At 42.3% G+C, this 14,480-nt stretch overlaps 1 protein-coding gene across 9 annotated transcripts in view; it reads right to left on the bottom strand.

Moving 5' to 3' along the window:
• Positions 1–14,480, bottom strand: part of NRXN1 (neurexin 1) — a 1,628,124-nt gene that overhangs the window by 34,450 nt on the left and 1,579,194 nt on the right. For 7 of the 9 annotated variants that reach the window (XM_085612721.1, XM_085612729.1, XM_085612726.1 and 4 more), the window contains one exon: positions 2,534–2,621. In XM_085612721.1, coding sequence (XP_085468847.1) covers positions 2,534–2,621 — 88 coding nt within the window. The remainder of the gene's footprint in view (positions 1–2,533; positions 2,622–14,480) is intronic. The other 2 variants (XM_085612723.1, XM_085612730.1) reach the window with 1 other exon arrangement.

The raw sequence follows: 14,480 nt of genomic DNA, 5'->3' as shown, positions 1-14,480 counted from the left end.
CTGTGGCCATGAGGTCGAACACTGGCCCCTGCAGTGGATGCATTAGTCTACTGAGCCACCAGGCCTCGCTAGTCGATGTACCCACCAAGTGCATTTATCGAACTCTGCGGGCTGACAGGTGTCTGACTTAGCACCAATATATCGTCAGCATATCACATTTACAGATGGACATATTACAGATTGACTATTTTATCCATTGCCAGTCTTGGTAGGAAACACTCCACTTGTGCGAGGTGTCGGTCTTAGATGACAAAATAGAGGATGAATAAAGAGGTCTTCAAGACACACCCCTGTTTGAGGCTGTTTTTAGCTTAAACTATAGACATGACCCCACTGCCACTGCCAAGTTTAACCAGTACCCATGTGTCACTGTACAGAGTAATAATTGAGTTAAACAATTTTTGGGAAGACCCCATTCAGCCAGTCTTGCCCAAAGGCAGGTGTTTCGCCCAGTAAAAAGACATTAACATGTAGCACTCCTGTCATATCTATGTGTGACTTTGTAGAGGATAGGAGATTTTACAGTCTTGCCTAAACCTCACATGTTTTTCTGTGAATATTCAGATAGTTCAAGGCTGATCACAATGCAGCACAGTTGCCTTAATTCTAGGAATGGCTTATCAATGAAGGAGTGTTTCTCTTTTATGGTAACTCTGAGCTTATTCAATTGGCACCAATTAGGCATAGGTTCTCCTTTTTTACTACTGGCTGAAGGCCTAACACATAAGGTCATTTTGGATGAGAAACGCACACTGGCTTTCATCTATCCAATAGGCGGACAGGCACTTCTGTGAGTGTTATGACCCTATCATCTCATTTATGTGGATTCAGATCTTGTGACAGAATGTTCACCTCCATGTACATGTTATGGTGACTAGCTGCAGATGTAACATCCTATGCAGGCTGATTGACTGCTGTGTTACACTTCTCAAGGTCCAGGGACAATCCTGTCATACTCCAATCTTTTAAATACCATCTCTGAAAATCTGCCAAGCATTTTATTTTATGCTGAACAATAAAGGTTGCAGAGTACAAGAAAGAACACCTTCAGTTACATTGTGACAGTGGTTTGCCACGCATGGCAACATTTAGGCATGAAATGGAAGCTGAACGCCCAGAGCCTTATGTGAGCTCGTTGTGCATTTGAGGCACGCGTACAAGATTTCCGCTCCACGGATACTTCCATTTTACACTTGACTGTGCTGTATGATGTTTATACCAAGTCACCTGTTGTTTTTATCACATTAGACAGACAAGTCTGGATATAAATCATCTGCTGGGGTGAACAGAGCAGAAAACGTCAAAAGGTAATCATTCAACAAGAACATGCAATCCTGTGGTGACGGCTCTGTGCTTTCAATAGGGTATCTTTCTCATTAGATGCAGTTCAAACAAAGGGGGCGTGTCCTTTCACTGCCATTATAGAATTAAATGCTTTTTGTATTCTAGTAAATAAATATGAATGGAAAGTATGCACTGTACTACAGATACAAGTTAAAAGAACAATGTATAACATTTCAACAAATCTGTTTGACCTTTATGCATTTGATGACATCTTGATTAGCGCAGTTGCACAATGGCTCCTCGTTCCTTGTATTTGACTTTGATGGGTTGATGGAAAATCTATACATAAATGCATTTTATTATGAGAATGTTTGATTATCCTCCTTTGGAGGTGCCATCGTTGTGACTTTACTGAACCAGCAATAATACACCTTGGCTAATACACTAGGGTTTGGGAAATTTTAATTACGCCATTGTCATCAGAGCTAATTTTGGTAATTTTGTATTTTTCTTTTGAAGTGAAACTACTGACAATTAAACAAGTATCCCTGTTTGTGTAATTATTAGTCATTTGCACAAAAATCTGACTGCAGGAGCACGGAAACCATGAACCTAGTTAGCGCTAGTGGTTGCTGCTGTTTGCGTTCTGTTGCATTTAGAGCTACATCTTAGATCAAAATGATCCTTGGATCCATTTTGGACCTGAGGGTGCATTCTGTGCTAAGAAAAGAGCGTCAAATGAGGGCAATAGGCTCCTGACATTATTCAGCGCAATCGCACATACCTTTGCTGGTATTTCACATAATTCGACAAAAGCAAATTACACGAGTTACGCCCAACACTACTTGTGACTTAATAAGGCCAAATTACATTCAGCATGTTTCTAAAATGCCCAAACCAAGGTTTCTCGATGCACTGTACCTCTGTTGTGTTATCATGTGCGTTATTAGCACAATTGATATCAGTGCATGCATTTGTCTGTAATAATCTAGATTTTGTGTTGTTTCCTGCAATCCATGTGCAGAAAAATGGGAATACTGCTTTTTTCGATTATATGCTATAATGTCCCAAAACATTTGGCCTAAATATGGAGGAGGGCCTAAGTGGTTAGTTGCATAAGCAAATGTACCACTCAGCATTAGCATCAGTAGCAATGTGATTTCTCAGGAACTAAGCTTTGTTCTTCGAAGCTCACACATGTACTTGTCTATTGATGGAAAGAAAAAAAGTAATAAAAAAGTTGACTAACCTAACCCACCTGAGCTCGGCTCACACGGATCAATGTCTTCATCATCACTCGGACATTCAGCTGAGGCCACCAAGATGTCATCAGTGGTCTGCAAAGCAAAAAAGGCGACAATATAAATTGGGCTTGATCAATATTATGTTGACATTACATAACGAGTAACTGAATGGCAACAAGGTAACTCAACGATGTGCTGACAGATAAGACTTACACCACCTATTTTTTTATATTCTCTCCCCTATTTGTCAATATGCTGAATTCTTCCACAATACATAGTTTGTTACTTGCTGATACCTTTGATACTAATCACTCTACTGCTCCTCTTTTAATAAATCAACGATCATCTTAAACCTGCTGACATTGGTCAATAACATTTCCTCAATATCACCCTAGCTTTTTATCCTTACACTTGTTTTTTCTTTTAAGATGGCCTCATATATCCTCGTCTTTTCAAGTATCCTGTTCAACAAGTAAGGCTCTCCTCTAGGATTATATATTGCTTGCCCCACCAATAAAGACTTTCCTGAACTGGTGCCGGTGTCCTGGGGTGTTTTCACACCCCTTAATGGACGTCGCCAGTTCAAGGATTTGGAAAATGAGCTGGAAATACACATTTTCCCTGCCACCATGTAATATCGGCTCTTCACCAGGAGACCATGTGATGGGAGACAATGTTGTGTGTCACACAGTGGCACTGTGTGAGTTGGCTGGTATGAGAGTACCCAGTAGAATCAGCTGCTACCAGTAGCAGCTCCTTGAGGGAGTGCTGCGGGGCGGTGAGGCGGGGAGGGGCATTCTGGGGGTAGTAAACTCCGGCATACGGCTGACCGGAGTTGAGTAAATAAAACGAATTACACTGCGCGCGCTGCAACTCCAAATCGGCGATGCAGCGCGCAATGTAATTTGTTATATTTATTTATTTACTCAACTCCGGTCGGTCGTATGCTGGAGTTTACTACCCCCCCTGCCCCTCCCCTACCCCACTGCCCCGTCACACTCCCTGGAGGAGCCCCTACTGGCTGCTACACCTGGCTTGTCACTTGGCAAGTCCGCCTCCTACACAGGAGCGTAATGGTCATGAAGGAAATGGCAGAAAAAGAAAGAAAACCAGACACTGAAAGCTTTATTTACCAGTAGCAGCTGGCAGTGAATGAGGGTGGAGGGCCTGGGGGGGAGGAGGATGGTGGAAGATAGGGGGACAAAATACAATTTAAAAAGATAACACTTGCCTTTTTGCGTCTTTCCTCTGCTTCTCTGTACCGGAACCAGGAAGCACCTAAGCTCCCCATAGCCAATCACAATGTTGCAATGCAGGTTGTGATTGTTCTGAGTGCCTTGGATCGACACTCAGATGAGGACGGGGGGCCTGTGCATGTTTCCCACCAGGCTGTGTAATCCCCCCTTGTGAGCAGCATGTAAAGTGCGCAGAACTGTTTGGCTGGGCCAAGATGGCCAGCCAGGCAGTCATGCAATCTTGGGAGTGTGAAAACCACTCCTGCCCCTGTGCCTCCAGCCACCCTCGCCATAACCCAGCCCCAAACCTGCAAAAAATAAAACGATAATAACTACGCTAATTTACATTTATTTTTCCTGCTCATAGAGCAGTGGGGTGATGTTCCTCCACACCAGCAGAGCCGCACCTGCTATTTACCCTTTCCTTTTTTTACGGAGTGTCCTTACTCAAGCCTCAACGCGAGATGTTGGGGAGGCAGTAGGTCAACCCCCAGATGTCATTGGGTTTCTAAGAGTGCGTGACGTCACCACAACTACACTTGGCAATTTCAAGGTTAAGCATGCATGATCTTGACTCCTGACATAAATCCAAGCTACAGTTGAGCAACATTTACTCAGAATGAATCCTGTGATATGGAACTAATTGCATGCTGAAGGATAAGATTTTTTTGGTGCCTTTAGTTTGCTCTGAATCATGTGAGACCGTACCCAGACTTCCAGCACATGTAAGGGGTGCAACAGATCAAAACGAGTACCACAATCTGCTTCACATCTGCCCACATCTGCACTCGTGGCACTTAACTCTCTAATAATTAGAGTGGCACTTTCACAAAGTAGCAAAATGTCTCACCAACCTCTAACAGTGTGCTCGATTTCTGCTGACTTCCTTGGGGACTCTGAGGTTCCACGTGAAAATTGGTGCAATGCTTGACTAACCTCACCATCAAAGTTTAAGACATAGACAGGGGCTGGAGATTACAGGTTGTACTGCTAGACCAAGCATCAGGAAATAACGATTCTGGATTGTAAAGGGGCCCAGCCTTAAACCCCCTCGCAGTCCTCTCTATTTAGAGGGAACAGGGAGACCCCCCACACCATTTATTTATGAACCTCCGCCATTGTCAGGCACACAATTCACAGCTCTGGTTGGATGATCTCAAATCTGTACCTCTCTTGATGACGCACTATCATGCCATATCATACCAGGTGCCTCTCTAGTAGTAACGTGTTCAGATTCAATAGAAATGCCTTCTGTTTCTAGGGGCATGCCCCAGGCAAAGGAAAGGATCTTTTCTCCAAGATGGTGTGAGTACTGAAGGAGTAATTGCACATGCCGAAGTGCAGAACAGCCGTATAGCAAAATGTGTAATATTTAATGGCACAACCCCTGCACGATAGCTGTGCTATTTATATTATGCACTTTGGTTCAATAAATGCCAAATTAAATGCACTTAGACATGTGTCAAAATAATACTGCATGATAGGTAATACTATCTTATAAATGAATCCAGATTGGATTCTTAAGGTCCTTCTTCCAATCAGAGTTGTGGGACTGCAGCTTGCATGATACCCCTTGAACTAAAGACTGACTTGCACAATGAAGAAAGATTACTGGCTGGGATTCTGCAATGCTGAATGTGGTATCAATGGCAGTTAATTCCTCTCTGTACTAGGATATATCTATTGCTCAAATGCAATGAGTAAAATACATGTTGTGCTCCTGGGATTCATTTATGTATGTAATGGTGCCAATGCAGGGTAGTGTCCACTCAGGAGCTGCAGTTACATACCCCCAAGGGTATGAGGGATCCCCATGCGTCCCAATTATTTCTGTATTTCATTGCCTAACAGGGGCTGAAGCGGTAGGGAAACTCATTTTTCTGCTTGCACAAGGATTTACGGGTTCTTTACTAGTCATTGGTCCTAAGGACAGACATCCTTTTCTTTATTTCTGTACTTTCTGTTGAACCCTGCGTTGCTTTCATCAAGTGTACAATATGCATCACATCCAAGCATGGGGGAAACGAAATATGGAAGGAGACATCTGTGAATTGCATTACTTAAATATTGTACTTTGTGCATCACTTGTGTAACATATTTCAGCCTTTGTTTCTCATCGTTGCAACACTATGTCTCGCCATCCAATGCTGTGTAAAACTGGTCGACCCAGTTCTTTCATAAGTAAGAAATCACACATTGAGAGAGCAAAAACCAAAACTGTTAGGTTCTAACAATGTTTGCATAGCAATAGTGTAGGTAGGGTCGGTGTGTTTAATCACTGACGATCTTTCGAAGACAGCTGAAGGCTTGGCTGTTTTGAGTAGTGAATTCAGAGTGCGCATGACCTGACGTTTAGCGCCGAGAAACCACAAGGGCTAGTTGTGTGCTTTATAAATTTGTATAATAATAATAATGGGGCCAAATTGTTCAGTAGAGTTCTTTTTCCACTCTGGTGTATGTGCTTCTTGCTTTAGACCAAGGTTACACATAAAGCTTCCAGTTTTCCATTTACTGATTTTTTTAAATACAGACAGAAAACAATGTGTTTCCTGTCTGTATTTATTTTTAAAAGCGGAAAAATACTGAAATGGTGCTTCTAGTGAGAAACTTTCCATGCTGTCTTTCATGAATTCTAGGCAACAGCTGAGCAGGTAGAGAGAATGGAGTGTTCAAAAACAGGATGAGATACCCTTAAATACAGGCATATGTTAACATATATTTGTAGTATGATGCTAATATGTGCCTGTGAGTGTAGTCTTTTGTTATACGTGGCTGCTTAGTTTGCTAAAACATGACAGGCATCCATGTTTGAGTGCACGTCACATAGGTATATAAATGCAGAAATATACCATTTTACAGCCACATTTATTCTTGAAACACAAAATAAATATGGATAAATACCAATAAGATGGCGGGAAAAAATATGAATAAATACAGACGGAAATGTTACAAAAAAAAAAAAATACCATAAGCCCTAGTTATATAAACCATAAAGTGCATTTCCGAAGCAATCATCAATAAAACTTGGCCATCATTTCCTGCTTTACTCTGCAAGTTATTTTCTCTCCATGAAACCGATTGGTTAATCTTGAATTTCGCTACAAAGCAAAGCCTTGTGTAAAGCCTTCGTGGTGTCTGGCACATGTTTTTGACGTTTGCTTTGGGATGCGTGCTGCATTCCGTATCACAGAGGGCGCAGTACAGCTCATGAAGTGTTAAAAGCCTTCAGTATCTCCACATGCCTAATGATGTGCAGCGCACCTAATGTTTTTCCCTTTTTTTTCACTTACGACACGAAACAATCCTATAATGCGGCAGTGCTCTTCAACAAATGACCTCACTCTCGTCACGTGTCTAAGTCCCCAGGTATTTCACAGTCTACCTCACCAAGGTGCGATTTCAGTTGCATTTGCAAAGCAGGGAATTGAAGTTAGTGTATTTACACACAGGTCGCCAACGTTCCCGTTGCATCAGTGTGCGTCCTGTTCCTTTTAAAGTTGTGTTCAACATGTTTGTCGAGCAAATCTTTTGTAAAACATACAAACAACAAACCAATCCAGCAAAAGAAGGGTTTAAGCGACTGACAGTGCAAGTTTACCATAATCCCCTTTTGGACTCCTTTATCTAAATTTAGACTTCAGTATCGATTTAATATTTGTAAAACTGCGTTGCTGGCGCGAGGGCCTGGCCCCAAGGAGTGCGGGTTATTTGGTTTCTGGAGGAGGGACTGTAGCTGGAAACCATCCATCATGCTCTATAAAAGGAGGCCACGCGGGATCCCACTGCCGCCTACATTTGCTTGCCAGTGTGACATAACTCTTCACAGAAGCTTTATTAGCCACCTAGTCTAGCAGCCCCTTCAAACTGGCTTCACCTAAAATTGCCGTCTATCCACTTAACTACAGACACATTTTCAGACTGCCATTAGGGCACGTTTGAGTCCGTAAAAGTGTCTCATTTCTCCTCCAGTGCCCATAGTGCCATCCTTTAAATACAGCGGTATAAAAGGGGGTGGTGATGGACGGAGCATCAGAACCAATCAAACACTCACACCCAGTCAACAGATCTGGGTTTGATCCATCACCGTTCTTTAGCCCACTCTGCCACCCCAGTTCAGACATGGCCATATGCAAATCAGTCTGACCCTGTGCCTCATGGGAACAGTCCAGCCTGAACTGCCAAGCTATGCCTTCCCTGGACCGGAAGCAAGCTTCCAGGGCCGGTTTCTGGCATTTCAGCCGTCTTCAGCCAGGATTGCTTGAATCCTTTGAATACACTCATTACAATGGAGCCTAGGAAAATGTTATGCCATTTTTTATCCGTTAAGTAATCTGGACCATAAAGTGCACTGAACCCCCAAAAATGTAAAAACTATAATAGTGTAAAGAGTGAAATGAACGTTCGGTCAGTTCACATTTGTTGTGTTGTTTTATTGAGTCTGGTGGTTTTTAACCCCTTCCATGCTCATGACGGAACGGTTCCGTCATGAGCATCGGTTGAGCTGTGCTCATGACGGAACCGTTCCGTCATGGCCCCGCCCGCGCTCGAACCCTTCAGCACCGCGGAGGAATCCGCGCAGCGCTGAAGGGGTTAAAATAGCATTAACAGCAAACAATGCATTGTAAATATATTATAGTCACTAAGGACCCTCACCATACCCTTTATAAAAAGGAGCACCGATTCTGAACAAATGAACCACCTTAACCATGCATCACTTGAGAAATTATCCTTGACTACGAATTAGAAACCAAAATACACTTCCAAAAAATTCATACTATTTTTATTTGACACCACCGTTTTTGTGGTGTACATATTCAGCATCTCATACCTTATGGGTCTGTCCAAATGTGTTTTATTCATATGACTGACAGTGTGTGAGACCTAAAATAATGAAGTAGAGCAGGCATATTCAGTTGGAATGAAAATTAGCATCAAGCCCTCGCTCAGACTTGTACCAACTGTCAGCAGGGCTCAGAGGGAGGTGGTAGGATGTGCCTTAAACAATCAAAGTTCCTTAACCCCCCTCCCAGCACCTTGAGACACTCGCGGGTGAGTAGCGCGCTCTATAAACCCCCAGATTGATTGATTGCTTAGCTGCGAAAGTGAACCCTTCATTTTCACGTGTACAGATAACAGGTTAACTACAGCCCATTGGTTTTCAACAGCAATGTTGAAAAATAGTTTGTTTTCACCAAATTATTGAGAAGCTCAACTCAAAGCCTTTCTTGAAAGCCACATATATATATATTAATTTGATTTGTGGGGCTTTGTTCTAAAAAATGCAAGCTGGAAATCTCATTTTTTTCAAGGGGAAGGTGGACGGAACGAAAGGGGTAACACACTAAAAGGACCATTAACTTTGTTACTGAATATAATAACAATACATTACTAAACCAATGTACACAATGCGTGTTGGTTGAAACACTTGATCGATGATAAAACAGTAAGAGAACGATAAAATTGAGGGAAGGTAGTGTAACACTTCCAACTAAATTCAAAAGGAGTTTTGTGTAAAAATGAATACCTGAAATAGTCATGAAGCTAAATATTTGATCTATGTTATGAGTGTGCTTATTGTCTCTGTGCATGAAAAGAATCTGAAACCAGTGCAAAATAATTATTTTGCTGAAAATGAAAAACGTAGTTTAAACTCAGCGCTGTCCTAAATTCACTGATGCATCGATCACTCACTTTCTCCTGTCTGGTTTTGCAGGCTTTTGCTATGCACTGCTAATCAATAGAAGACTGTGAGAAAGTGGATTATTGCTTGGGTTGAATGATAACAAGGTCACTATTCTTGTCAGGTCCCTTACAGGTTTAAATAATTTAAGCTGAGCTCAACCCCTCCTTGCTATGGCACAGAGCAGACAGGCTTAACTTAAGAGAATGTGTAAAGTATTTAGAAGCATTAAAGCAGTTAAGAATTTAAAAACACAACACAATAAAAATCCCACTCCAGTGTATAAAATTACGGAATAATGTAATGAACAGAATGACACCAAAATGACAAAAATACAACAAGGTGAACCAGAGATATGAATTTTTGTAATGTTTTAAATAAAAATAGCACCAAAAAGCATTGCCAACTGTGGTCATCTGGTTGCATTTGACCAGTTTTCAAATGTGACTTAAGTGGGTCAGTTATGGAGCGTGGGCCGGATACATAACCCAGATTAGTCCCAGTTGGATGTTTAACCTTCTGACTTAGTCTCTGCAAAGTAAGTCAAAACATTCTGAGTGGCGCAAGGCAGCAAGTTGAGGCTAAGGAGGGCTCCACATGGCCGGATTGCCATCGGACAGGGTCCCTGTGAGGCCATTGACTTTTGGCAAGTAAGCTCAGAGTGGGTGAAATTCAAAATTCGCTACTAAAGAAGGTCCCTTGCCAGCCGAATACTTTTGACACCTTTGCCTCGTGGAGAACAGGGGGGGGCAGCATCAGTTAAAAAAATGGGAATTGGGGTGATCATGCAATAGGAGACATTTTCGTACACAAGCAATGTGTGATTTGCCCCTTAAACATATGCTGTGCATTGGCTCCACTAACTGACTTATTTTACTTACTTGTGAAGCCAATGTAGATGCCACAAAAACATCTCTAATGGTGTGGAAGTTGAATGTTATATGCAGTCTTAAGTGGATAGTTACTCCACCTACATTTTTGGCGTCAGGTAGCATCATTGTGCTCTGTCTGGTCTTCGGTTTAAAAGCGCTGTTGTGACACATGTTAAAGAAATGTTCTTGTACCCTATACACGGAACATATTTGATATAATTGCTACTTCACCTCTAAAGTGTTAATGGGAAACCCACAGAACTATATGCTTAAGGCATGGAAATGTGGTATACTAGTAATTTCAAATAGTATGCCTTCAGAGTTAATAATTAACAAATAATGTTTACACTATGTAGGTAAAGTTACATTTTCCTGAAACAAACTTATATAAGATAAAAATTACTTTTTCATATCAAAGCATGAGAAAATTCTACAGAAATGATTACAATTTTTTTTCATTTGGTTTGAAACTTGGCATTTAATGTGGAAAGTATTAAAAAAAAGTGATTTTAAGAAAGCATGATTTGTGCTAATTCAAACTGACTTGCCTCTCAACCTTCCTCCAGCAACTCAATACACATCTTTAGTTGGCTAGATAATGACCTCCTCCTAGAAGACAATGGTTGGCCTTTGGCAGCAGAAAAGCTGAGGTGTTATTAACAGGTGGTCACTTAGCTTAGTCATCTGGGAGGAGAACAGGACCAGCAGTCAGAACAAAGGGCTGATTTAACTCCTATTTCTTTAACTAAGAAATGACAAATGTGCAGTCAGGAACTACAACCATTGATTCCCAGAGCCAAAATAGACTTTAAGGCTCTATCACCACCGGGAGGAAAATACAGCTCTATCACTGACAGAGGGAAGGAAATCTCATTTTCCATAAGGGATTTGTTTGCAGTCGTGCCAGATCTCTTGAAGGTCAGTGCTAGGGGTTATCTTTGTTGAGGGACACTTGGTTGTTTTGCAATTAACTGGGAGAGGAAGTATTAAACATAGGGGTGGAAATTCTGTGAAAAAATTAGTCAGGATTGAGAGCAGGGAAATCTTCAATCACAGGCTAGTGTACCTGATAAGACTGGTGCCTCATTGCTACCGACTTAGAACATTTTTCAATTTGGGAGCAAAACATCTGGAAGAAAGAAGACCCTGCCTAAAAGCTAGAAGACATATGGAGTCCTGGCTCCTGCTGGCACTCAGGGTCTGGAACTGCTCTTAAAGTGTCCAGTGTTTGACATTCAATAGCCTGCTACATATAGGGACATAAAAAGAAGAACACATTCTGAGTCCAAGAAACCCAATTGACCACTGAGTGCCAGACCCTGAAGGACTCCTGGCTAGGGAGACAACTAGTGCCTAGAAGCCAGCTCTATTGACCCGAGGGCTGCAGAATCATACAGGAAGAACCTTACTAGCAGTTGGAATAAAGTAAAACATAGGGCCTGATTACGACCCTGGCAGATGGGACACTCCATCACAAACGTGATGGATATCCTATCCACGGTATAACAAGTTCCATAGGATACTGTGCCTCTAGTCTCCTCCCCCTTGTACCCTCCCTACCAGAACTACCTCAGACTTTTACTGTTCACTTATTCCACTGTCTATCATATACCATTTTAGGTCTCGCCTGAGCCAGCGCATGCGCTGCTCTGGCGAGACATTTAGTTAGTGGGCTTTTAAAAGTCCTACCACAGCTTTTTGTGTGGTATTCTGCGTGTGGTTGCACGCACAGGCACGAGCAGAGGCACGATCTGGCTTTCCTCTCGCGCTCCCGCGAGCGTGCCTCACTCTGCCTCTCTGTCTTGCTCGCCCCTCCCCCTCCCCTACCACAGAGCGTGTCTCGTAGCTGCACGTCTTGCAAAATCGGCCATATGCCTTTATTTTTTCATATGTCTTTACTTTCAGCAGTACAATGGCGGCTGCGCAGCTTGCCAAACTCTTTGCTGCTCCCTCAAGTGAAGCCTGCTTTATGTATTTTGCGATACAACTTTTTAATATGCTCCATTCCTTCCAGTAACCCCCCCCCCCATCATCCGCGCTTCATAGCTTGTGAAGCACAGCCAAGCAGCCTCGCTCTGTCTTTCCTATTTGATCTTGAGGGAGTGAGTCCCGGCAGCCTTCTCTCTGGTCTCTAATTTGTGCGCCGGCCTGTTTGTTGAAGTTCATTTCTCTCTCGCCTGTGTGTACATTGCAGCCATTCTTTCATTATCATCGCAGCCGCACGTACATTCCTTCCGCTCCTCAGCCCTTCCGTCCTTTCCTGTTTGTGTGTCTCCCTTCAGAGGTGTTGTCTCTCATTCCATCTCGATTTGCAGACGGCCCCCCATTTCTGTTGCCTCCTTCCAACTCTGCCCGTCCCTCTTTTATTTCCTATGACCCCAGTGCTTTCTAAGTCTGCTTCCTCCTGTGTTCTTTCTTTCTGTCCTCAGTCCACCCATCCCGTCCCCTTGTATTCTTTCCTCAGTTCTTCATTCTACCCCGGCATCCTTGTTTTGTGAGTCCTTCCTGTTAGGTCAGGGAGGTAAGTCACCATTACTTTTGAAATCGAAGTTTAACCTGCAGGTCACAGGTTTCAATGCTGGCAAAACCCTGTCATCTTCCTGGGATAACACGAACCATTAAATGTTTACTTTTACCCCCATATCATTGTGTTGTGCCAGCCTGTAACTCTGTAGCTCCCAATGGTTTTAGTTTCTACCCACACTCCAGATGGCCTTCATTAAACTGTTCCATTCTTGTATTGTCCGCTTGAGTGGTAACAATTAGTCTCTAATGCACATAAACTGCCACATTTCCTTACAGTTGGACACCAAAGTGATTTCAGCTAAAGAAAATTAGGGGTTTTTCAGAATTCAGAATTAAGGGATCATGTTTAATACCAAGCTTCATATTCTAGTGTCAAACACTAATTGAGCAGTAAATAAATACAGTTTTTTTAATGCCCACTCATTGGACTTCAAGCTACCATGACTTGATATTAGATCACAAGCTTAGTTCAAATAAAATCAAGCATTGGCATAGCCAATAGGTCTCGCCTTTAGGACCTTATAAGTATTTAGTTATGCAGCACAATATCCTTACTGCAACAACATTAACTGTTGCATAGCTAAACACTTATAAGTTCCCAAAGGCGAGACTTATTGGCTATGCCAATGCTTGTTTATTTATCATTACCATGTATTTTTACTTATGCCTGTGTAACCAGGGTAATTGGTGCTATTTTGTTTACATATCCCACTATACATTTTCAGATATCCCATTGTATATGGTTTATTCTTTTTATACCATTACTATGTATTTTTATTTACTCTTATGTTACTGTGATTGTGCTTATTCTGTGAAGCGCTCTGATACCTTCGGGTCAAGTTTATGCTATATAAAACTCATCAAATATATCAAAATAAATATGATGGAATTGTAATTTGGCAGACAGGATATCCATCATGTTTGTGACGGAGTAATCCTGTCTGCCAGGATAGTAATCAGGCCCTTAGTCATTTTCTTCCTCCTCTGGACCTTTCCAGGCAGAGGTCACTCTCAGCAGGCAAGAGAAATAGGCTTGTTCCACTTGCAGATTTTTCCTGCACTAAACAATGCTTCAGCAGGATCTCAGGATAAAGGTATTCAGACTTAAGAAGAAGCACTAAACTGTAGCTTCCAGCCACATCCCAGATTGTGGATTTTAAGAACCAAAATGTAACAATATTTGAAGGTAAAACCATGGAGGCAGCACATTTATCTCATCAGCAAAGTGAGTTTGGAGGCTATGAAATCTAGCTTTGTCCCAATCTGATCTTTCAGTGCCAAAACTAACACCTTCAGCAGGAGCTTGACAAATGGCATATTCAACGTCAAGGGTGCTACGTTGCCTGCTTCACATTCGAGAGATTGGTAAAACTTTTGAGTGTTATGACCCGCGTTACCCACCAGTAGCGCTCCGTGGAGGTAGTTCCGTGGGGCGATGAGGCGGGGCGGGGGAGGGGCAGGGTGGGGGATATGTAAACACCGGAATATGGATGAACGGAGGTAAGTACACATTTAAATAAATGAAACAAATTCCTTTGCGCGCGCTGCATTGCAAAATGCGATGCAACGCACGCAACGAAATTCGTTTTATTTATATGTGTACTTACCTCCGTTCATCCATATTCCGGTGTTTACATTC

This window comes from Triturus cristatus, chromosome 6, assembly GCF_964204655.1.
Source record: "Triturus cristatus chromosome 6, aTriCri1.1, whole genome shotgun sequence".
NCBI lineage: Eukaryota > Metazoa > Chordata > Amphibia > Caudata > Salamandridae > Triturus > Triturus cristatus.
This window is presented reverse-complemented; position numbering and strand designations above follow the sequence as displayed.